The sequence below is a fragment of the Salminus brasiliensis genome, chromosome 20 (assembly GCF_030463535.1).
Source record: "Salminus brasiliensis chromosome 20, fSalBra1.hap2, whole genome shotgun sequence".
Classification (NCBI taxonomy): domain Eukaryota; kingdom Metazoa; phylum Chordata; class Actinopteri; order Characiformes; family Bryconidae; genus Salminus; species Salminus brasiliensis.
Window position 1 is genome coordinate 19,468,871 of NC_132897.1, and position 26,209 is coordinate 19,495,079.

At 41.0% G+C, this 26,209-nt stretch overlaps 1 protein-coding gene across 1 annotated transcript in view; it reads right to left on the reverse strand.

Moving 5' to 3' along the window:
- Positions 1–208: 208 nt before the first annotated feature.
- tmem8b (transmembrane protein 8B) overlaps positions 209–26,209 on the reverse strand; it is a 221,663-nt gene continuing 195,662 nt past the window's right edge. The window contains exons 10-13 of the mRNA XM_072664458.1: positions 22,149–22,327; positions 21,913–22,059; positions 20,117–20,233; positions 209–3,129 (exon numbers count right to left, since the gene is read on the reverse strand). Of these exons, the coding sequence (XP_072520559.1) occupies positions 2,794–3,129; positions 20,117–20,233; positions 21,913–22,059; positions 22,149–22,327 (779 nt within the window). The 3' untranslated portion in view covers positions 209–2,793. The remainder of the gene's footprint in view (positions 3,130–20,116; positions 20,234–21,912; positions 22,060–22,148; positions 22,328–26,209) is intronic.

Below are 26,209 nucleotides of genomic sequence, written 5' to 3' on the forward strand. Positions count from 1 at the left end.
TATGCTGGCAGCCTCCCATCTCCTCAATATACTGGAGCACGCCACCAGACCGCACGCTTCCATTAGGACCTGAAATATGGCGCGCTGTATTCCCGACAAGCACCTCATTTGATAAACTCTCCGGGAAAAGAGATAGGAGCCACTTTAATACAGAAAAAATAAAATGTTTATTTGTTTTAGCGGACGCTAATGCGTTAAAAGGTGCCCCTTCTGACCCGCTCCTCTCAGGGTAAATACAACAGGAAACATGAGGTGATTTTTCTGAGGTTTTCCTATTGGTTTTCGAAAAGAAAGATAAAAACAATAAAAGATAAAAAAAAAAAAAAAAGAAGAAAACAAAACAACTGTTCTTGGAAACTCTTGAATCTCTTCTCATCCTTCTCCTCCTCTGTACATCGACAATCAGAACGACTTTGCAAAGGCAATAAAATGCAATCCAAAGAACGGTCGGACATTCCACAGGAAAAAAAACAACTATACATTTACATGTCGTGACATTTATCTAGAACTATTTATATATATATTTATATATATAAAAATGTACAGTATCACATTTTTGTGTCTCAGTGCAAGTTCAGGAAGGAACGGAAATAACAGAAAAGAAAAGTTGTGCCTGATGGCCTGTCCCAAAGTCTGCAGTTATATTTCCTGTGTATTGTGTCCACGTTAGTGTGCTTTAAGTGTCCGAGTGTGTCCCATTTCTCAAACGTGAAAGGGTACAGTGTCAATGTCCACTAAACGCACCCTTTCCCCAATACCACATTGGAGTGGTAGTAGGCTAGCTGTATATCCCTCTAGAGTTCGAACAGAAAGAGCTACTTTCAGAAAGTGCGCTGCTAGATATACCGTGAATAGTATTTAGGACCTCTGGCCTGGTTTACTGTTTCCTTGAGATCTGGCACTACCTTCTGTTTCCAGTCCTCCCCCCTCCCCCCAGGTACTCTTCCCCCTATTGCATGTACTGCTCTTGATACCCATGCACTGGGTACATAGCTCTGATGCATTGGCTAGTGTCACGTTGAAGTGATCTGGGAGAGGGAGAGAGGGAGCCATCTACCCACCCAGAGAGAGCTAGGCCAGTTGTGCTCTATCGGGCTCCGGCTGCTGATGGCAGGCAGCATGTCCTTATTTGCATTCTCAAACATGTTTGGTCACACGGTCCTGATGCACGTACAGGCTGATTTTTTTTATCTGTTTGGATTGAGAATCATGGCAAACATCACACCTGCAGTTTAAAAGAAGTTTACCGTCATCAGAACTAAATGAATTCATGAATTTCATGAATATCTTTTTAGCTGTTATTTTTGTTGCTGGATTTTACCAAAGTGTACAAATGCTTCCTTTCCTAGAACCCAAAGCTCTGAATGCTTTTGGTCTTCCTTTGACGTAGACTGTCTATTTGGGCACCGTAACAGGCTCCGTGTTATGTAAATCTGCATTGCTCATTAGCATGCCATTGATTTTATTTTTATTTATTTTTATTTTTTTTTAGGTCATATGTAAAAATACTGCAGTGGTAAAGAGCAAGCAATGAGCTGCTGATCCCAACCTCTGTGACTTTATTAATAGAACATAATTATGCCTCACATTTTGTGACCTAGCACTGTTTCCACTGAGTTATATGAACATTGCTCGATGTAAAACACAACTGGTACTTCAGTAAATCCGTTAAAATGATGTCATAATGGGCTGACGTCCAATCAGCTGCCGTGTTTCTGTGTAGTTCGTGCAATCATAATGCCCTGCTTATTATTTATAGGTGCTTCAGAATGGGTCTTTATAATAAATCTGTTTTTGCTAGTGCGGACCACGCTCCGAGATGGAAAGGGAGGGTGGACTCGGGATGTTTTTGGCTTGGAGTCCGGGTTGGCTTTCCTGTGGTCTGCGTGAGGAGCCGCACCGCCGTGATGGAAGAAAGGGTGGTGGAGACTGGGTGGAGGTAGGTGCTATGTTTCTTTGACACAGAGTTGGCCTGAAAAGCAGGGTTATATAAGGGGTTTGGGGCATGGTCCTTCTCCCAAAATTCAGTTATGTAACTCCCTTTATTGGCTATTCATGATCTAGTCAGAAAACATTGTGAAGTAATGTGTCACAATAATGATGACATATCGCCCACCTCTAGTGCTCAGCATAGTCTAAGAAGTGCATGTTTATGACCGGGCAGCTTGGACTGCGCTTGTCAGCTGGTGGATTGCTTCAGGAAGAAGCCCACTGAGGGATTTGCTAGCAACATCATAAACAGTGCTGGCTGGCACTTATATGCTATATCTGGTAATACAGTATATCGCACAAGTGTGTACTTAAGCAAGACCATGAACAACAAGAAGTCTAGACTTTTGGAACAGGCCATTCATCAATATGTCTGTGAGCTATCTTCACCACCCAAACTCTGCAGTAGTTTTGGTCTTTTCGGAATTCCAGAAGAAACAATAAATAATTACATGATACGTCTGTACAGTCACCGTCAAATAGTAGCAGCATGTTCAGCTTAGACTTTTTCAACAGAAACAAAAAGTGCAGTACTGTCCCCAACACAAACCATCCCAACATACCAGCAACGCAAAACGAATGGCAACTCGAGTCGGAGCGATAACGGAAAACAGCGAAAGTAAAATGGACAAACTGGAAAAAACACAAAAACCTCAAGTGTACGCGTGTGTTCCCTCGGTCCAGTTTTATTTACAGTGTGACGACGAGTCCTCTGGCTTTGTTTTTCCCTTTTTTTCAATTCCAAAAGGGAGGAGAGAAAAGGCAAACAGACGTCCGTGTTATCGTGAAATGTGTGGAGTGTTATCAGCTGGTGCAGATGCTGTTGATGGTGATGATGGCCGGGTCCACTAGGCCCATCTCCTCGTGCTCGTTGACGCAGAGCTGGTAGCCGCAGCCTCGCCTGCGCTTCAGCGGGGTCACTTTGGCATCGGGCTTGGCGCGCGGTGGTAGCAGGAAGCCCACGCTGCCTGCAATCAGCATGTGCCAGATGCTGTGGATGTAGAAGTAGTTCTCCTCCGTCTCTACAAAAGCGTACAGCGCCACGGCCGACGTGGCAATCATGGTGCCGGGGAAGAGGAAGAAGACCCAGCGCTTCCAGGTGGGCGGGTAGCAACGGCGACGTCGGATGGTGCGCACAGTCTGAAAAACACACATGCACGTGAATTCATTCGACTAAAACATGATAGGCAGCATGTTGGGTAGGAACAAGATACATGTAACAAATGATCTTAAGTATCAGCATACAAAAGGGGTACCTGTACTGAAAATAATAACCACTTGGTGTTCGTGGAAAATGAATGGCTATGCTCAATTAAAGCATTGCTTGGTTTCTGCAATGGAATGTCTACAAACTACCTCCCTTTGCTTCTGTAAGGGACTATCTACAAATTTTATTGTTAGGTCTTTCCAAAAGCAACATCTAAACAAAAATGGTGGTGGAGTGGGTAGGATGATTGTAAGTATTTTTTTTGCAGAATTGTTTGTCTGATTGATTGTATGCGCCAGTACAGAATTGTGGGGCCCAGTGTAATATCTCTTCATACGGACCAAAATCCCTGCCAGCGCCCCTATCCACAAATGACATTGCTTGGTTTCTGAAAGGCACCGTCTATAAATAACATTGCTTGGTTTCGGGAGAGGAATGTCTACCCATGATTTTACTTTGTTATTGAAGGGGGCCGCAAACAAATGACATTGCTTGGTTTCGGAAAGGGACCGTCTATCAATGATATTGCTTGGTTTCAGAAAGGGACCGTCTACAAATACCATTGCTGGTTTTGGAAAGGGAATGTCTATTTATGAAATTACTTTGTTTCTGAAAGGAGCTGTCTACAAATAGCATTGCTTGGTTTCGGAAAGGGACCGTCTACAAATAGCATTGCTTGGTTTTGGAAAGGGACCGTCTACAAATAACATTGCTTGGTTCGGGAAAGGGACCGTCTACCAATTATATTACTAGGTATCTGAAAGGGAATGTCTTCTTAAGTACTTATTAACCATTTTCTTTATTGTTTCTGATGATGTACAGCATTTTGTTATCTATAGAAATAAAGAGTCATATTTCAGGCTTTAGGGTAACTGCTACTACTATGTTTTTACTGATGCAGCATGTTTTACAGTTTCTGGAGCTACATAAACAGGACTGTTTGATTAATGGTTTAACAAATGGCTTTGATAAGAGTGTGATTTAGGCTTACAGTTTGCAAAATGCGAGCTGTTTACTCAATTAGAAGCATCCATTACCTGTCAGCTACATTAGCCTCGCCGCATTTTGTTAGTAATGCTAAGTGTTTACTCAATTAGAAGCATCCATTACCTGTTGGCTACATTAGCCTTACTGAACAGATTTGTCAGCAACCCGGTTTCGGACGCCTTTATTTTCTGAGCACAGCACCTGTGAAACCCACACTTCCTTAATTAAAACACCTTTTGCCAATTAGCTCTTGAAGGTCATTAACAAAGAGGTTCACTCCCTTTTTGTAGCCTGAGAATGTACATCTCTCTCTCTCTGTGTGTGTGTGTGTGTGTGTGTGTGTGTGTGTGTGTGTGTGTGTGTGTGTGTGTGTGTGTGTTTTATTGGTTTAGTTCGATTGTGTTTGTGTACTCCGACAGTCAAACATTTTATTCGTAATGCTATCTAATTATCCATTACCTGTTAGCTACATTAGCTTCACATTTCTAATGCAACACCCGCATAATCATAAACTGCGCACACCAGGGTAGTTGCTCAGTGTACCTGAACCCCTTCTGTCCACTCATATATTTTATTTGATGTTCACTACATTCATCAGTGCAATAAACAAGCGTTTTGCCCAAGGCCAAAAATACATGACCGGTAATGTAATGTATGATATTAGCATATGAATGGCTTATTTGATGACCAAGTACTAAGTAGGGCTTTAGGTCATACAATAGGCACTGAATCTTGGTCTATTTATTGCAATGTGGGATTGATTGCTAAGGGAAGTACATTTAACCAACATTTAAATGCATGACTAGTATTTTAATAATGGCTTTGTAGAAAGTATGATACATTCCTTGCACTGTCCAGGATTTCTGCATTGATTACTATTATTGTTTTATTTTTGAACAGAACCAGCTTCCTTTGTGGTGTCTTACAATCAAAGACTATTCTCCTGAGTACTGATCATACACCCCTGTACACGATCACCTCTTTGTATTGATACATGTTAAAGTATAGATACCTGTTCTGCTCTGCTTCTGCCTGGTTGTTTGGCTCTCTAGTTTTGGGTCTTGGATTGTTTATGGTCTTACTCATGGTTGGTTTTACTTCTACGAGCATCTGGTCCGTCACTAAACGGACCATAGAATGCCCTTAATAGGATGCCCACTGTTTGAGTGTTGAATTTTCAGTCTTGCATTTTCTACATTTATATACAGTTTGCCTAACCATGGATTGATGCACACCTTAGTCTGTAGCAAAGCCTTTGTAGCCTTTTCCAGCATATCTATGTCTCTGTGTCCCTATAATGCCACTTTCACATTACATGATTTTAGCCCTGATTTTTGATTTGGCAACTGTTGTAGTAGATCGTCAATAGAAGCCTCAGGTTGGAGGTAAATGGGCTAAAAATTGCTCGTAGTGGTTCACATGAACTCTGCTCCTCTCTTGAGAAGAAAGTACTCCGTAATCAGGCTTTGTGTGCCTTTATTTAATGGGCAAAGTAGCTGTGAAACCCACACGTTCAGTCTCCTCTCAATCTCTAATCTAACTGAAACACCTTTCCACTTACTTTTTCTAGCCTGCATTAGATGTTTGCTCAATGTGCTCAGTCAAATACATGAGCAGTGCAACTGTTTGTGTGTTCTCAGCTTAGTTAGATTGGGTTTGTCTATAATTGTGACTTCGATAATGATCAGACCGCGCTGTATTAGTAACTGTGCCAAATTCTAAGTAATTCCAAAGGGTTCACTTCCCCTTTCCCCTTTCTCTTCCCTTATCTAGAGTGTATCATCATCATCATAGCATCTACAAAACTGAGGATATATCCACATATCACTGTTTTTGTATTGAAAAGAAATTATCCATTCAAATCCTATTCAAAGTTAGGACTGTTTCTATCTTGTCCTGTGACGACATACAGGCTGCAAGGTAGAAACACTGAGAGCTACTTCTAGGTTCCACAGTTAAATGCATCCACTTAAGCTGTTGGCCATGGTGAATTCATAGCTATAAAGTGCTTCAACCTCCATGGAACCAGATATTTATGAAGACTGCCGGGTTAGAGTGCTACGTGCTGGAGCACTAAGCCCAGTCACACACGCTCCCTCCCTCGACACTACACACTCCATTATTCCATATCACTCGGGCTTTCATTGATGCCATTATCAGTAATGCAAGCACTTCACTGTGGACCAGCTTTTCACAAGAGCACTCACTGCATTCGGGGACGAGTTCGAAATGCAATCATAAAAAAACGATGCGCTTCAAACCTGGAACTTCTCCGATTTAGTACCATTCTTTCACCGGCCCCGCCGCTGCAGCGGTGGACTTTCAGTTGGGTTCTGACCCCTTTGCGATGCTAATGTAACATTTGAAGCTGGGGAGATAAGCCACGGCTCCACTTTTTCGCACAGAGTGCTCTCCAGGGCTACTATGCTGCCCAATCGCTCTGTAGACACACCACACAAGGTAGTTCCTATCGGGAAAGTCTATCCTTATATTTTGTTCCACATCCTCAGTACTTGATGTTCTCCTCTACTTTTATCAGTGCAAACCAGGATTTTGTCAGAAGTTGCAAAAGTTACGGAAAAACCTGTTTAATTCGACACATCCTGGAGCATCATCTGTTTGGCAGATCAGGGAGTGTCGAGACAAATAGTAATCATTTGGGATTTTCAGAGAAGAGCATTTAAGGCACATTTGTACAAACATTAGGTGTCAAAGTGTTCTTCAGAGCAATGCCATGGATCACACACTAAGCAAAAATGGCTGTATTTAGTACTGAAAAAGGGTTTTTTGACCCATAGCTATAATGTAACCCCTGTTGCTGATGCACTATATGGACAAACATACTGGGACACCTGCTCATTCCTTGTTTCTTCCAAAAATCAAGGGAATTAAAAAAAGAGAAGACTTTCTACTAGATTGTGAAACACTGCTGTGAGGATTTGATTGCATTCAGTGACGAGGCTTTTTTCTGTCCTGGCACCAAAGTGGAAGAACAGGCTTCCCCTGGGTGTCCGAACGACAGAGTCGCTCGCTGTCTTCAAACGCGGACTGAAGACCCACCTCTTTCGAGAATGCTTGGGTTAAGAGTAGAGTACTATGGTCTCCTTACTGACTTGTGTTTAGTAGAGTCTAAACTTAGAGGTATCTTTACATTATTAGTCTGTTCAAACTAGCTGAGGTTTTTCTTGGGTAAATAGCAAAGCACTTTTGTAAGTCGCTCTGGATAAGAGCATCTGCTAAATGCCTTAAATGTAAATGTAAGAGCATTAGTGAGGTCACGATGTTTGATGTTCACCACCCCACCTCATGCCCAACTCCATCATTCACCATCATTCTATTGAACACCGGTTAACTCCTCCGCAGCTTAATGCTGGGGGGCTTCATACCCCTCTAGCCCACTTCTGGCATTAGGCATGGTGCCAATAGGTACATGTTTGCCTTCTATTCTATTGACAATACTACTCCACAAGGACTAAACTGTGACATCTGTGTCAGCAATGGTTGCAACTTGCAACTGAAGTAGTTAAATGCAATCATTAGAATGGGTGTCCCCAAAATGTAGACATATAGTGTGTGTGTGTGTGTGTGTGTGTGTAGAAGATTCTTTTATAGAACCATCTCCAAAATGTTTTTCTTGTACTAGTTAACCAGGCAGGGCACCAGTTAGTTTCATTGCCTTTACTAAAGCTCCCTAAAGAACCTCTTTTTAAGGGTACAGGGGTCGCTGATCCTTCTTACAAAAGGCCAGTGTAGCTACAGGTTGTCATCCCAGTCAAGCAGGAGAACACCTGATTCTCCTTGTGGTATCAGTTAGTCTCAGTCTTCAGTGACCAGATGTGTCTCAGCTAAGCATGTAAGCCACAGCAGGCTATTTAAGGGCTGTCCCATTTTGTATAGTCCTTTGGAAATGGCCCCTTCAACTATTAATGCTGACTTTTGTGTCTTTTTAGACCTTCAGTCACCCACAGTCACTTTATACATGGTGCAAGGTTTCAAAACATGGATGTTAACTAGTGTAAGAAATTAGGACATCCTGTGAAAACCCATGTTTTCCTTTTTGAACATAGTAAGAGAGACTTGGAGGAGCCTGTCTTATTTAAACCTTAGACATTTTGTTTGGTTTGCTCTTAAGTATGGAAGTCAGTGGTTTCGCAGTGGTGAGCTCCAAAGAGCTCTGTGAGGACTTCAGGACATAGGCTGTAGATGCAAATGAGTGATAAGGAAGAGCCTGAAAAAGATCTACAAGTGGAGAATGTTTAGAAGTCTTCAGCAATCCTGAAATGTTACCCTGGATCTAGAAGTAGCTCTTACCACAGTAGATGTCAAAGTACAGCATCTACCATCAGAAAAATACTGCACATGTTTAATCTGATGGATGGGAAATGTGCAAGGAGGAAACCCTTGATAACATCAGAGCAAGACTCGAGATTCATCTGTCCAAAGCTCTAAAGCACATTGTTCCATTGGTCCTGGTCTTTGTCTAGATGCTCTTTGGCAAACCGTAGTCTCGCTCTACTGCGTTAAGATGCGCCAACAACACTGGATAATCGGTTGTTAGATTGAACGTTCCAGTTACTGCCTCGCCACTATAGCATAAACGTCCAGCCATCTCTCTTTTTCTCTCTCTCATCTGTATGCCTCTTTTAGTCCGGTAATAGAGGGTGAAAGCTATTATATACTTACAGGGAAATGAGGGTTTTTCTGATTGAATTTCAGGTGACTTCTTTATCTCCACTGCTTTATTTCACAGCTAATATACCATGCCTGACCTTTTGTTTGCAGGGCCATGGAGTCTTCTCCAGTGTTATTTCTTTATTCTTCAACTTCTGACATTGTGCTGTTCTAGTGTTCGGTGTGCAAGCACTCCGGATTGAGTGTTCTCTCTCTCTCTCTCTCTCTCTCTCTCTCTCTCTCTCTGCCTCTTGCCTTACAATGAGCAGAGCCGAGCCGAGGCTCCTGCGTACCATAAAGCAGAACATTTTCATTAATTGGCAACGGCTCACTTGAGCTGTTCTACACAGCGACACTTTTTGCATTCTGTTCTTTGTGGTTCATTGCGTAGCCCGCTCGAAAGGTGTCATCGCTGATTGATGCCCATATCTCATGCACTGTACAGTCTGGCTCATGCTCATGCACTGGAAAAGCCTTTATCGCAAATCCATATCTAGGGCAAAGAATGTGTCTGAAGATATTCCGAACGCGGACCACAACTTCCTGCCCTTGTCACTGAGAACTAAATATCTCTCTCTCTATATATATATAATGTCTTTCCTTGACGTGCTTGTTCTAATGATGCATGTGAACCTTCTACTGCTGTTAAGCTCACATGCACTTGGTTTTCTTAAACAAGGCCAGAATTTCTTTATATGAATGATTCTTCAATGTTCTTCACTGCAGTTGCACGCTTCTAGTCTGTGTTTGAGGTAGAGTACTTTTCTAATAGAAGCTCCTTCTCTACAGAAAGCTAAATTGGAGACACAGTATATGGTACATTGCAGTTTGAGCTCTGTTTTAACAGGGAGGGGCTTTACTGCCAGAGGCTGTGAAGGGATGCACAGGGTCAGCAACAATACTCTGCAATAGGCTGGTGCATCTGAGCAATGATTCATTGGTATTAACAAGCCCAAAGTGTGCCATGAAAACATTCCCCACACCATTACGCCACCTCCACCAGCCTGCACTGTTGACCCAAGGCAGGTTGGGTCCATGGATTCAAGCTGTTTGTGCCAAAATCTGTGTGCCTCATGACGCCAGACTTCCACTGTCCAGGTTTGGGGAGTCTGTGTCCACTGCAGACTCAGCTTTCAATTTCCGTTGTTCTTGACAGAAAAAAGTAGAGCCTGATATGGTCTTCTGCTGTGGTAGCCCACCTGTTTCGGGCTTTAAAGGTTTTGTTGTGCATTCTGAGATCTACAGAGTATTTCTCTGAGTTACTGTAGCCTTTCCAGTAGCTCCAACCAGTGTGACCATTGTTTGTTGACCTCTCTTTTTCTTTATTGCACCCTTCTAAAGCCCTGGTTACACTGGGTTTTGTTCATGAATTGTCACATGCAAAATCCCATGCATTTCAAGAGATTTGCGTCAGGTGAATTAAATTTATTCTGGGCGAATAAATAGTAAGAGAGTCTAACTTTTGGTAATTTTAGACCCCTGGCCGATAGCGCTGCTGCTCTGGCTGTGTCCTATGACCTGATTGTTGTGGCTTTGTAACACAAGATATTATTATATTTTCAAGTGGATAATCCTACAGCACAATCGAGAGGTGGCATGGTACAGAAGGTGGAATTAGATGGTAGTTCTCTTCTTCTGAGGTTTTTAGTAGTTTTGATGGCGCATTTGCTGCTACTTTACCAAGGCGGGGGGACTGTTTACACCTCTGATTAACAGCCCCTCTCACAGAGGCTTTATGAAGTGATGGGAAATGCAAAAACCCAGTGTGACCGCGGTTGAAGTAAACTCTAGAGACTGTAGAACTGAAAACCCCGCAGTTGTGATGAGGCACACAGATGGTGGGTTCAGAATTTGGCACCAACAGCTTGAATCCATGGACCCAACCTGCCTTGGGTCAGCAGTGCAGGCTGGTGGAGGTGGCGTAATGCAGTAGGGAATGTTTTCATGGCACACTTTGGGCCTGTTAATACTAATGAATCATTGCTCAGATGCACTAGCCTATTGCAGAGTATTGTTGCTGACCCCTATTGTTGCCGATCCCCTTACAGCTTCCGGCAGTAAAGCTCCTCCCCTTTCACACGTTCAGTTAAGTTAAACGTTCAGACAGCTTTTTGAAGATGACTCAATACGTAGCAGCCAATCAGAACAGATCTCAAACTGCACCGTACCGTATACTGTGTCTCCAGTTTAGCTAATGTTAAAGAAATACTCAAACCAACATGCCTAACAAAACACTGACTGCAGATTTTATCTTGGCAATAAAGCCTTTCAGGTATTATATCGGACAATAAGGAAAAAGAGTCCACCGCATAGAACTATAGCGAAATTAAATTGCTGTCTCTTATCCATTAAAACTGGTGAAATTTCCCAATGAAAAATGAGATTAAGTGGCGTACAGCTATAATCTTGAATAGAAATGAAGCAAAATGGAAAAGTTCTGTAATTTATTCGCTTATCCAGTGTATTCAGAAGAAGCATTCATCAGTAAAATAGACTTCATCTAGCACTTTTGCGAGGGATTTGGGAGAAAGTGGATATTGATTGAACGACACATGAATCAATGGTTCCTTGACACTTGGCATGTTTGAATTTGAGTGTTTTGCACCTCAAATCTAGCCTCAGCTTTCTTGCAGCTCAGAGCTGAAAACAATTAAACTCCGGCGCAGAGCAGGAATGGTTCATATGGCTCTGCTATATTTGGCAGCGTTGTGATTCTGTTCACACCATCAGGAGCCTGCTCATGTTTTCTGCAGGCAGGCGTTCTGCCATCAGAAAGGGTATCCCTGAAATATTTATTTCCTTACTTTCAGAGCCATGATGGAAGTGTTAAAAGTTCAACCTCGTTGCTGTTTTTGATTTTCAAAAACAGCAACGAGAAAGGTGTTCGCTTGAAGCAATAGCTATGCTAATTTTATCACAAGTCTCTCTCACTCGGTTTCTTTGCCTTTGTCTCTCTGTTTTTCTTCTTCCCGTCACACATTGCTTCCACACGACTGCAGCCCTCTGCTCTGCTCCACTGATTTAATTTGAGCGAGTCTGTGCACATTCGCCATGCCAGGCCTTGCTGCAACAACATGATAAGCAAGCTGATGTAAATGATCCTTAATAGATAAGCACACCATACACTATGAGACATGAATATATCCATTTGTCATGTATATTTACCTTAATTTACTCCTGAAACCATTTCTTAATGCATAATACAATTTAATGGATGCTTAAAAAGCAGAAATGCATGACTGCCAAAGTTCCTAAATGTATCTGTGCTGGGGGAAGTGTATTAAACAGTGGCACATGGAGAGTACCAGTTTATCAAACCAATGAATAGGGGATAGTTTTCGGGTTATCTATATTTTATGTACTGGCTAACATTTGATCTCTGTGGTGATTCAAAAGCAGTCATCAATTGGGTTTGGTTGATCTGCGATGGCTAGCATGAGACTGATGGCGTTCAGTTGAAGTACTGTACATGTGCAAGCGGTTGTCTGGAATAAGTCATATTAATTAAATGAATAAATAATTGCAATTACTAGCCACATGTCTTCATCATTTATGTTATTACTTTTTACCACTTTTATCACCATTTTACCACTGAAAAAATACACACATCACCTTAATATCTCCAGATGAAATCTATCTAATCATCAAGGATTGATTAATGGATTCGTTTGAGTTTAAGGGAAATTAGACAAAACATATTGCCACTTAAAAACCTTTAGAATTGTGTACACTTCATTGCAGTTCTCTAATATATATAACACATTAATTCTAATAATTAATATTTGTGGTGAAATCATGGGTCAGGGAAAAATCAGTTTTTTGTTTTTATCAGGGGTTAGTAATTTAAGAGAAAAGTCTGTAATTAAAGAGAAAAAAGCATATGAGAACTGTGATATTACCCCTTAAGTACTTAGTCCATGTACAATCTGCCTTAATACTTATTATAACCTTAATCTTTTGTTTGAAAATTAAGGTAAAATTGAACATTTTCCATGGTGAAATCAGGTCAGTATCATTGATTGAGGGGGAAAATAATTGGCATTACCCCTTAAAATGTCATGAATCTATGCACATTTGCAATTATTAAAAAAAAAACCCCACATATTCTGTGGTAAAATTAAAGGGCAGTTTTACCGATTAAGAGTGAAAAGCAGTTATTTTTTGTCATACAAAAATTTCTAAATCCATACTCAAATCTAATACATTTCTTATATAGCTTAAAAACTTAAAAACATCAGTAGTATATTTACGGTGTTAAATAACAGCCCTGTTTCCTAACTCATGCTTTGCGTCCTGGGCAATCTAAGCATATGTGTTCAGTGCAAAGTACAGGTGAAAACGATAGTGATGTGCATTATAATTTTGTAGAAACGTGAATAATTTAACAATTGTTATTCAAGTAACTGGAAGACAGGGAAGGTGGGAAAAAAACAATGGACATTTGGTCTTATAGTACCATGTTAATTAGATGCTTAATTAGATGGTAAAGCACCCCAATGCACCCCTGAGAACAACAAAGGGCACCTAATGAACCACCTAATCATCACTCCAGCAGAGGCGAAAGCAGCTGCTTTACGGTGCTTTTGTTTATAAACTGCGTTCGCAGTCTGTGCAGCCTAGATATGCGTAACAGCCAAGACATGTACATAAACAAAGGCTCAGACATTTTGTCTGACAACAAATGCAGTTAGACGGTGGCATGGAAAAGATGTGCAAAGAACTGTCAAAAAGCAAAAAATCAGTGGTTTCATTTGAGAGAAGCATGAAAATGGCAAGCGTAAACAGCCATTCATCTCATTATCCACTTGTGATCAGATTATTAGAAACATCTAAATAACATACAGAAAGACAAAAATAAATGCTATATACAAAAGCAGTGACGACATGGTTAGGCTTAGATTATGCTGGTATTTAATTTCCATATGGAAGAGCTGGCATGAAGATTGAGAGAAACCTCAATGTTAACCTAAATACTACAGTTTATTTTTGATAAAGCATTAGCATTTACAGATGCCGGACTAGCATTTGACCGCAGAATCATTCTTTAGTCCTTCTCTCTCCATCATCTTTTCACATTCACAGTTTCCACTATTTGGGTGAGTGCTGTCCTGTTCTTAAAAAGGAATTCCTAAAAAGCAATTCAGATTAGAGCTAGACAATATGATGATATTTTATCGTATTGTGATAAAATGTTGTTTTTGTGAGTTTCTGTCAAGGATATTAAAAACACTGATCAGCTGTAGCTTTCATTATAAACAGTGTAACCTTACTGGTTTTATTAGATGAAGAACTGCAGATGTTGAATATAAATCGCTGTATTCAATGTCTAACAAAGTAGTTTTAAAGAATCTGTGGCTACTGATGCATTTTGTCTGTGATCATGTATAGATCATATATCTTATATCGTGAACATGTCTTTAAATATCGTGAAGATTTTTTTCATATCGCCCACCTCAAATTTAGATTGTGGTCTCATTGTGGATCAGCTGAAGTATTTTTATATAAGAGTAGTTATGGGGACCAGGAGTCATGATGTGTACAACTCAAAAATTACCAGAGATAATACACAAGTTTTACATGAAATGATTATATTATAATGTGGTAAGGTACAGTAAATAAACAAAAAATAGGCTGTCTTTACGTACTACTTGGCCTAACTACCTCCTGAACGTACTCCTCCATCCTGTGTATATTTTAGGTGTCTGGTATCACCATCACTGTGAGGAAATAGCATTTCACCACCAAACTACTCTGAATGACTTTGTTGAAATCTTAACAATTGAATTATGCAGAACTAAAAAACAAAATGTAACTATTTAATACTCCTTTAAATGCACTCTAGGAGGGAAAAACTGTGTTTTCTTTGGCAGAGTTGAATAATGAGTTGGGAAGATAATCATCAACCCTCTGATACTGATATGTCCCAGAACCCACATAAGTAACACAGAGCTGCACAACAGGCCAGTTCCAAAACCAAAAAGCTGTTACCTAACAGTCTTGACTTGAAATCCCTGAAATTGACATAAAACCAGCCCACGAAAACAAGCTGTTTGAAGCTTTGAGGTCACAATGGCAGCGGATAAGGTAGTGGGGCTAAAAGCTAGGCCAAGAGGACAGCAACACTATCCGGTAAGACTTGGCAATAATTGCAAAAAATGAATTACAACCTACCTGGTACAGTGCTAAGCTATGTTAGGCTAAGCTATACAGCTCCTGTGAGCCGTCACAGTGCCACAACCCACCAATAAAAGCTCTTCTTTAAAGGCAAAATTACAGTTTTGTACTAAATAGGCTTGTAAAATGTTTTTTGCTTGAGCTTTTTTTGCACCTTCATCAGCACCAGAATCGCACATTTACTGTTTATACATAAAGCTTAAATAGATACATAAATACATACTGTGGCACTTTATTAATATTAATCCTGCACACCACCATAAGCTAAATGGCTCATATCTGTTTGTGACTCAAAAAGACGTCAAGTGATTAGAAGAAAAATAAAACCCATAGTGAGCACCGGCTAGAAAAGTGAGATGTAATATGTAGTTACTTATCTATAACCATCTAATCATGATCAAGTATATAGCAAACCTGTCTCTGCTACAAATCCTAAGACACTTCTGTTACAATATCTCGTGTCATAAAGTACACTGCAGCTGCAGCAGTGCTTAAAAAAACGTCCCCCTTCTCTGTATGTATGAGCTCATCCATTTTCATGTAATGAAACTTCTGTTGCCTGCTGGGTATGCTGGTGCCTATACTTTATTCAAAACCTCATTTACAGCTCATGTTTTCCATATAAACACGGAGGTGAGGGAAAAGGAATAATCACAGAGTGGAAATGTCTAGCTTTCAGACTTGATGCTCCCTCTAGTCTCCGTCGTCTAGACCCGTTCCTTTCTCCTTCTTTCAATCGATTAGCATGGCTTACTAGTCCCATCCAGCAAGAGATTCATGCTCCTGTGCCGCCTCACCTCATGGAGACACCCCTCACTGTTCTCCGCTTCATCCTGCCCATATCCTGCGTTCGACTCGAGGGAGGGTTCTCTAAAGCCAGCGTTCGCATCGCGGTCTTGTGTCTGAGGCCTCGGCTAAGCCCCCTCCTCTCCCGGCACCCATTATTTTTTATCTACTCACTTCAGGAAACACATTATGGCCCAGAGAGGAGTTAACGAAAAGAACAAGCTGACTGGTAATGGAACTGTAAGGGCATGACTAATACTGTCTGGATAAGGTAATGTCAGCGCCCTCCGTTTATCTTAGCTAGCATGCTCGTGCGCACTAGCCAAGATAAACATGGGCCGCATTATTCCATGCTAGCGCCTCCCCGAGAAAAAAGCACTGCGCGCCGGACCAGGTGACCCGAGATGACCTTAATAAGGATGTCGCGGGTGAATAGCCTACGTGCTGCATGCTCGAGGCAGCCGGGTCGAGGAAGGGCCAGAGCTAGCACTTAGCATTAGCGCTTTTACTGCTTTACGACCAAGAGGATCATAAACTTGAAGCTATTTTCAGACTGTGGTGCACTGCGGTACCTTTCCCCTCAAAGCATTTCATACAAGCGATCGCTTCAAAAGTCGGATAAAAAGACCATTTGTCTTGCGTTATTTTCAGCAGAGCGGTTCTCTAAACTTTATTTCTACAGCAGCTTCTTGTCTCAGCGGGGGCAGCTGTGGAGCTGTGGAAAAACTGCCAAGCCTGATTTCTGCATGGAGGCCATGTCTTGCCAAGTCGATTTCAAATTGAGTGGCACAATCACAAACATTTAGTTTGTTTTTTGGATGAGTCTGAAACGAAAAGGGTGACCATGTGTCCTTTTTTTTTTTTTGGAGACATGTCCTCTATATGGGATCTGGCTGGGAGAGTCAGGGATTTCACATGGATTTCACTTGAGCGGTTTTATAGCCATAAGCCCTGTCCACACGTATCTGGACCATTTTTACAAAAACTGAGATTTTCCTCCCTCCGTTTCTGAAAATATTTATGTCCACACAGAGATGAAAATGCTTTAATGCTAAAATGCTAAATGCCTGCCTTGTATGAGACGACAGGACCTCGTGAGGTGAGACCTCCCAAACCTCCCATATTACACACTACTCTCTATATACTATGCAAGCCATGAAATTATGAATTCTCATGGGTTGCATAGTAACAACATTTCAATTTTCATATTTGGAAACTCCAAATAGTAATAACTGTTATAATGTGTGTTTTTTTTTATTTGTTCACAATATAAATCCGCCAGTAGAATTCATAGTTTTAGAACTTCTGTAGTTCACTATATAGAGGGTAAGGAGGTATATGAGATTCAGCCAGAAACATGCATGCATTATAAAGGTGTTTCCAAAAATCTTCACCTTTTGTAGAGCGTTTACATAAAAAGCTCAAAAACAGCATTTTTGTGTAAATAAAGGGGCAAATTAATTCATATTAATTCAATACACATCTAGAAAAATATTTTTATATATTTTTATATAATTATTACTCCAAATAGTAATAACTGTTATAATAGAACAGTATTTGTTTTTTTATTTGTTCACAATATAAATCCGCCAGTAGAAGTCATAGTTTTAGAACTTCTGTAGTTCACTATATAGAGGGTAAGGAGGTATTTGAGATTCAGCCAGAAACATGCATACATTATAAAGGCGTTTCCAAATATATATATATATATATATATATATATATATATATATATATATATATATATATATATATATATATATATATATATATACACACAGTCATGCCCGAAAGTATTCATACCCCTGTCAAAGTTTGACTTAAATTTACTTTTATTCAACCAGAAATTATATTTTTGCCTGGAAATGACACAGGCATCTCCCAGGAGATAACACGATGATGTACAAGAGGCATCATTGTGGGAAAAAATATTTCTCAGCTTTTATACACATTTGAACAAAAAGTGGCATGTCCAAAATTATTCATACCCTTCTCAATAATTAATAGAAAAGCCTTCATTGGCTATTACAGCAATCAAACGCTTCCTGTAATTGCTGACCAGCTTTTTGCATGTCTCCACTGGTATTTTTGCCCATTCATCTTTAGTGATGAGCTCCAACTCTTTGAGGTTCAAGGGTCTCCTTGCCATCACCCTGATTTTTAGCTCCCTCCACAGATTCTCAATTGGATTCAAGTCAGGACTCTGGCTGGGCCACTGCAAAACATTAATGTTTTTGTCTGCTAACCATTTCTTCACCACTTTGGCTGTGTGTTTTGGGTCGTTGTCGTGCTGAAATGTCCACCGGTTCCCAAGGCCAAGTTTCTCTGCAGACTGCCTGATGTTGTTGTTGAGAATCTTGATGTATTGCTCTTTTTTCATGGTGCCATTTACTGCGATCAAGTTCCCTGGTCCATTGGCTGAAAAACACCCCCAAAACATTAGGTTCCCACCACCATGTTTGACAGTGGGGATGGTGTTCTTAGGGTTGAAGGCTTCTCCTTTTTTACGCCAAATGGTGCACACATCATTGTGGCCAAACAATTCAATTTTTGTTTCATCTGACCATAAAACAGAACACCAGAAGTCTTCTTCTTTGTCCAGATGAGCATTTGCAAAGGTCAAGCGGGCTCTCTCACTATTCTCCTGGCCAGCACAGGTGTCACTTTTGGCTTCCGACCACATCATCTGAGATTTTCCACAGTGCGGAACTTCTTGTATTTTTTAATAATACTTTGCACTGTAGCCACTGGAACTTGAAAACATTTTGATATGGCTTTATAGCCCTTTCCTGACTTGTGAGCGGCCACAATGCACAGCCGCAGGTCCTTAGTGAGCTCCTTTGTCTTAGCCATGACTGTCCACAAACCAACTGCAGAGAGCTGCTGTTTTTCTCTTGTTGAGTTGATTAAAACAGCTGTTCCCAATGAATCAGGATAATTAGGATGCTTTAAAACAGCTTGGACTATTTGGAATGGTATAGAACTTTGGATTTTCCCATATACTGTGACAGTTTTCAAAGGGTATGAATAATTTTGGACATGCCACTTTTTGTTCAAATGTGTATAAAAGCTGAGAAATACTTTTTCCCACAATGATGCCTCTTGTACATCATCGTGTTATCTCCTGGGAGATGCCTGTGTCTTTTCAAGGCAAAAATATAACTTCTGGTTAAATAAAAGTAAATTTAAGTCAAACTTTGCCAGGGGTATGAATACTTTCGGGCATGACTATATATATATAAATATAAAGATAATAAAATATAAATTTTATATATATATATATGTGTATATATATATATATATATATATATATATATATATATATATATATATATATATATATATATATATATATAATATATATATATATTTATTATATATATATAAGCACAAAAATACCTTATATATATATATATATATATATATAAGTTCAAAAATAGGTATTTTGGTGTAAATTAAGGGTCAAATTAATTCATATTAATTCAATACAAATATAAAAAAATATCAAGATACATGTGGATAGGACCTTAAACACATCTTTTTATGCCCCGTCTTTTTGCTCGCAACAATTGTTCTACAAGTAACTGCTTCTAAATGTAACCATTGGTGACAGATAGATAGATAGATAGATAGATAGATAGATAGACAGACAGACAGACAGACAAACAGCATAGCTTCATGGTTTTAGCTCCACCCCACCCTCACATACACACATATTGCCATAGTCCTACAACTTTGGCCTTCTGGAAGTCCTACGTCACAGTGGGTCCAGCTTCCTCCAGTCAGACTGTTGTGCACCCTTCACTGCTTCTCCATACAGTAACACAGTGATTGTTAGGGATGCACATGTTAGGGACTCACATGACGATGATCTGATGACCATGATCTCTCCAAACTGAAGAGACAGCGAGGCCAATGAGAGACTCTGGGGCTTTTAGGTTATGGATGACTGTGGCATCACTGGGGAGCAAACTGCACATAGACCTTTTCATCCAAAGGTGTTACAGTGGTCACAAGCACAAAGCTTTAAAGGCACAGAAATGATATCTGTGCCAGTTTATGTACCAAAAACAGGCCTAAGTGGTTCTCAGGAAAGGGAATAGGAGAAGAAAATATGTAAGGTATTGACCCTTCAGCATTCTTCTAGAGATGAAGCTACAATAACTCCAAAGTTCCCCCATGACAGCTACCAAAAGCTTGCCATGCACTGTTGCTAAAACACTTCTTGAGCAGTGTTACAGTATTTTGACAGTCAGATCATGAATCATTAAACAGCTCAGCAGTGTTTCTGAACCTTCTTACCCAGGCGATGGCCATTATGCCCAAGGCGAAGAGGCTGGGGCCTAGCAGGTTCCATAGGCCGTGGCGGTCCAGCTGAAGGGCCATGGACAGAGACATTGCCCCAAGCAGGTACAGCACCTAGTCAGAGAGGAGGCGTGAAGAGAGACCGGGTTAGACTGGGCCAGACTGGGTTAAAGATGTCCACAAGTCTTCCAATTAAGGGTAGCCTGCTGGGCCTAGCTTCAGCCAGACAGGCAGCGTATGCAGTTTCTAATAAAAAAAAAAAAAATATATATATATAAAACCTCACCGTCCACCCCCACCACTACTGCCACACACTGGTGCTGATGTGACGTGGGTGATTTGATTAGTAGCCACATACTGCTGCTCTCAGCAAAAATGCACACAAACACGAACACACATAGACGCATGAACGAACACACATAGACACACACACATTATCCCTGGAGGAGAGCAGCTGCTGCACCTAGTTTGTGTCTTCCACTTTCTCTCAAATACACACACACACACACACACATTGTCTCTTATAAGCCCTCACATTAATCTAACTCTCTCCCTCCCCATTCTTTATCCCTTTAATTCTCTCTCCCTCCTGACTTCACCAGTCTGGGGAACAGCTAATAAGTAAAGCAAAGAAATGGCTCGTGCTCGCTGTGTCTCTCCTTCTCTCTCCGTCACACACACACACACACACACACACACACAGTTAGTATAAAAATGCTCTGTCTGTGTTTACTGCAAAATGACTGCAAGATGCTGACAAGCATGACAGATTGCTAACATTCATATATTTATATTATTACAGCTCCAAATGAAACCTGTGTAAAATATGCATCCCAGTGTGCCCTAAAGTTTAGAAAAATGATTCCTTCAAAAAAAATGATGGATTATGATTTTAATCATGTTTACGTATCACCAGTATCATTACGTATCACCTCCATTGTGATTAAGGCCTGCCTTTTGAATTTAAGGTAAGAGTTTTTAAGTCAAAACTAGGGTATTCTAATTTGGTATTCAGCTACTTCGGCTGTGTCTCAAATGTGACAAATGCTGCCTATTCAGACAGTATTCTGAGGCAGTAAGGCAGCCCCGGTCATGTCCAAATCATATGTTCTTATGAAACGCTGTCTACTGATGTTCTTCTGTTTTGCTTTGCTGTTGTTTCTTGAAGGCAGAGTAGCCAGATCCTACACTGCTTTATATCCCCCCATAACCGTGAGTGTATGTGTGTGTGTACTGGGGAGAACCGAGGCGTTTGTTTAACTGAAGAATTTACACAGATAAATGCTAAAAGATAGCATGAGCTATCAGTACCTTGGAGAAGGTGACTCCTCCAACTTTGCAGGACTTGGACTTGGCACCTAAGCACCTTATCTAAAACAGTTTATTACAATAAGAGAGTTTTTACTGGTAAAACTCCAGAGTTTTACCAGTAAAGCTAGTTGATCTTGTGAGCTAGTTTGGTTCCAGAATTCTTCGGGACACCCCCCAGCCAATGTGTGGATTTAGACAGTATTCTGTACACCTGATCTAACATAATTAAGCTCTGATTTACCAATCCAGGTGTTGGATGATAACTATAAATCATACTAGGCGCTCATGAGGAGAACTCTGGAGATGTTTTAATGAACACAGTGATGTATAACCACCACGTTTTGTTTGAATAATATCTGTATTTAATGGGATGCTAGTTTTTAACTGAGTAAATAAACACTTACTTTTTAATCATTATGTGCCTACAGATTTGTACAGTATTGTGTGTGTATAAATATACAGTACAGCCAAGTGACCTTTACCTGTTTGATGATGGATTTGAGTCTGGCCATAGCAATGACTGTGACCCATACCGACATGAGGGAGCCAAGGAAATCACAGAACTGGAGGACATCATACTCCATAATGCAGAAAACCACAATGCCTGGCTGATCACACGCATGGTAGAACTGGAAAGGAGGAGAGAGTTACCTTACGTTAAAAGTAAATAAACATATACCAGTAGTTTCATGGCAAGTAAAGTCACAGGAGCACTCACAGTTGAAAAGAACATGGTGAAGATGTAGACGGAGGCCTCCAGCAGGTAATGGCTGCGGATGGCGATGGCCACGGGCGGAACAAACATCAGATTGCTCAGACAGAGCAGCAAGGTAGACAGCAGCTGAAATCCATACGAATAAGCCTCGGTGTTGTCCGTGCAACCCCAGCCGTCCCAACCTAGGACAAACGTCCAAGAACATAGTTTTCTAAAAGGCCCCATGTTTACACCTGGTCACTTCCTGTGACTAGTATTTGGATTGTATCCTGGTAAGATTTTGGCCACATGCGTTTACACTGGGTATTCAAATGCGTCTCCGGGTTAGTCTGACCGCTGTGTGGGACAGAATATGCAAAGTCACCCAATGCACTGCAAATATTATTGGTGTTTTGGTTGTATTGGTAGTATTGGTGGTGGAAGGTTTCTTGGTGAGACGGTTGCTTTCACTCAGCAGTAACATGGCTCAAATGCGACTCGGACCACCTCGTCAGGTGGTTTGAGTCATTGGGTTTGGATCTGGTTTAAAAGCCTCTTGGGTGCGTTCAGCCATGAGCATTAGTGAGGTCAGGTCAAAAATCTCCACTTCAGCTCATTCCAGAGGTCCTGGATAGAGCTCAATCACTCCACAGATATACTTTTTAGCCAACAGCTGCGGCACAAGGTGTTCTTAGAGATTAGACAAGCTGTATGTGCCCAAAATTATGATGTCTGGAAACTTTTGGAGATATGGGTCAAGATTTATAAAACGGACCTACAAACAGCATACAAACAAGGCACTATTTATGTGAGATTTGGCAGTTTTTACAATCTACCAACCATGTAACGAATGTTGTAAAGATCTTGCCTGCCCTTGTGTTTGTCTGTTTCCCCTTCTTATTAACTTGCTCTCATGTTTCTGGCCATGTTTTGTTTTCTCGTCTCCTGTCCTGTCCCAGCCTGGCCTTGTCATTAGTGTTCCCACCTGTGTGTACTTTATCCCTTCTGTTCTGGGTGTTTCTTGTCTGTGTTCAGTGTAAAAGTATTCCCTTTGACTCAGTGTTCCATTGTCTGGTCTTTTAGCTACTTCTTTGGCAAGTAAAGCTCAACTTGCTCCTCTAATGCCTCCAGCTTTGTGACAGACATTGAAAAGACATCCAGTTTGGCTGCTCTATCAACATTTAAAAGCCTTAAAATTGTTAACTCCTCACATCCATGCAATTTTACTCAATCATTGAATGCGTTTACATGCACTTCATTATCCGATACCTGCAGGAAATCCGACTTTGTCAGTAATCCCTTCAATGCATTTATAGACACTTGAGTTATCACATAATTGGAAAATCCAGCATTGCGCCAAAAGTATTCTGCTAAAATCCAGCTCTCTTTATTACATTTCTTAATTAGATTTTTGGACCTTACTCCAATCTAAGAAATCGGAGTATGATGTTTACATGAACACTTGAATAATCACTTTCACTTTTTCACGCCTTTCTGCAGCATTCCTGAAAATATCTACTCGACAAATGAAACAACCTTAAAACACTAGCCCAAGCATGTCAGCCCAGGAGTACGACCTTACAAAGTATGACATGAAATTCATCAAAGAAGCAGTGCAACAGCCAAAATAGACCTAAATACAGTGTAATCCTTTTCACTGTATGATGTTCAAACAGCAGGTGTTCGTAATATTGGAGTTTTCAAAACCCTTTTTAATGACATACAACACCATGGTGGTGTGGAAGAGATGGCAATATCTAGAAGCCTCTGGACAGGGCCTCTGATTGAGATTTCCGCTCCATTTTAGTTTTGTAAAGCTAAAATAATTCTGGATGAATGGACTAATAAAAATGCTCTAAATGACTTGGAATAAACTCTTCTCTTCTTTTACATCGACTACTATTCAAAGAGCATTTTTGCTCAAGTCCCTGTGTATTTCATTGGGTCTACGGTCTACACATGCTTCCTCACCTAAAAACATGGACCCATCATCACAGCCATATACACGCTCCTAAACAACCCACAGAACCTCCTCAAACACCAAAACAAGGCCGTGTTCCGGCCCACATTTGCAAGCTCATCTGTGTGCCTTTGTAAACAGCTTCATAAATATAGATTGGATCCTGTAAGCATGCAGTGATGTAAACACTGTGGGGGGGGGGAGGGGGTGCACTGCAGTCTTTCCTCACCAAGCCTTACCTCACACATGAAATATGGGAAAACAAGGACGGGAACAGTCTCTTTGATTATGGCTCCCTAATCAACAGCAAAAAATATGGGTTGCCCCCCCCCCCCCCCCGTTTCCGAAACACAGCCCGACTGAAGATTAATTGGGTGTCAAAAGAGACGATCAGGCGGCGCTCTTTAACACACTCGAGAAGAAAGCCTGCGCTTGTGGAGGGAATCAGAGGGAACTTAAAGGGGAAGTTTTTCAACACCAGCTGTTTTGCCCCCGCAAATATTCATTAAAGCGGTAGACGCGTCAACCGTGGCTGACTGTAGCAATAGCGAGGGAGAAACAAAGAGCGGTTCGCGAAAGGCTCCATAATAGAGAAGTAATTGAGAGGCCGTGATTTGCATATTTCCCAGCATTATCGTCATTACGTCCTCTAATTAAGCGTCTGTTTGATCGTGATCTCTTATTCACACAGAGATATGAATGACATACGTGCCGCTGAATCGTCCAAATTAACCTGCCAATTATCTGTGATTGGCGTTCGACTGTGGAGAGGGGCGATTACAGTGCAATGATGAACTAACTCGCCGATTAAAATCGTGTTAACCTTTCAACTGATTGCAGTGTGTGAAGACGAACAGCAAAGGATGTAATAGATATTGTTCTCAGTAAACCGTTTTCAAAGATAATTACTAGCATTACATTCCTGAATGAGTTTAACCCTCGAAGTCTGGAGTTATTTCTGATGCTATACCACTTAAATGTAAACATAAGATGTAGGACAGTGTAACGAGTGTTGATAAATTCCAGTCGTATTTAATTTGCATTAATTTTTAAATCAACTTTATATTTTATGTAGAAAACATCCCGGGAACTGCTGAACCAAGAAACGATCTTGCCATCACCTTTGAGAACTCACTGGTCACTCCCTCTACTGAAGCCCGAAGCCTTGGTGTAGTGATGGATGATCAGTTATCGTTCTCAAGTCATGTTGCAAACGTAACTCGGTCCTGCAGATTTCTTCTGTACAACATCCGGAGAATTCGACCCTTCCTCTCTAGAGAGGCCACCCAGGTGCTTGTGCAGTCTCTCGTCACTTCCAGACTTGACTACTGCAACTCTCTTCTGGCTGGCCTCCCTCTGCGCACCAATCAGGCCCCTGCAACTCATCCAGAATGCAGCGGCACGGGTCGTCTTCAATGTCCCAAAATTTAGCCACTGCTGCGTTCTCTCCACTGGCTTCCTGTAGCTGCCCGCATCAGATTTAAAACCCTGACGCTGGCCTACAAAGCCAAGAATGGACCAGCCCCTCCGTATCTGATGGCAATGGTCAAAAGCCGATCCGCACCAAGAGCCCTTTGAGCTTCAAGTACGGCTCGGCTCAACCCGCCATCCCTCAAAATCCGCGTAAGACAAGCGTCCAGGCTTTTTTCTGTCCTGGCACCAAAGTGGTGGAACGAGCTGCCCCTGGGTGTCCGAACGGCCGAGTCGCTCGCTGTCTTCAAACGCAGACTGAAGACCCACCTCTTCAGAGAGTACTTGGACGAATAGTTCTATGGTCGCCTTATTGTATTGTGTTTGGCAATGTCTAAGCTTGGAGATATCTTTTGTATTATTAGTCTATTCTGACTAGCTAAGGCTTTTCTTGGGTAAATAGCAAAGCACTTTGTAAGTCGCTCTGGATAAGAGCATCTGCTAAATGCCGTAAATGTAAATGTAAGTGCATTTCCAGAAAGAAATGCTGGGTGGTTGTGCTTAAGTGGTTCCTAACTGGTCATTAGGATGTTTTTGCTGGCTGGTTGCTATGGTGTTGCTATGATTTTTACAGGTGGTTACTATGGTGTTGCTTAGTGGTTGCTAGATGGGTGATAGTGTTGCTATGTGATTAATATGGTTTAATATGGCTAAG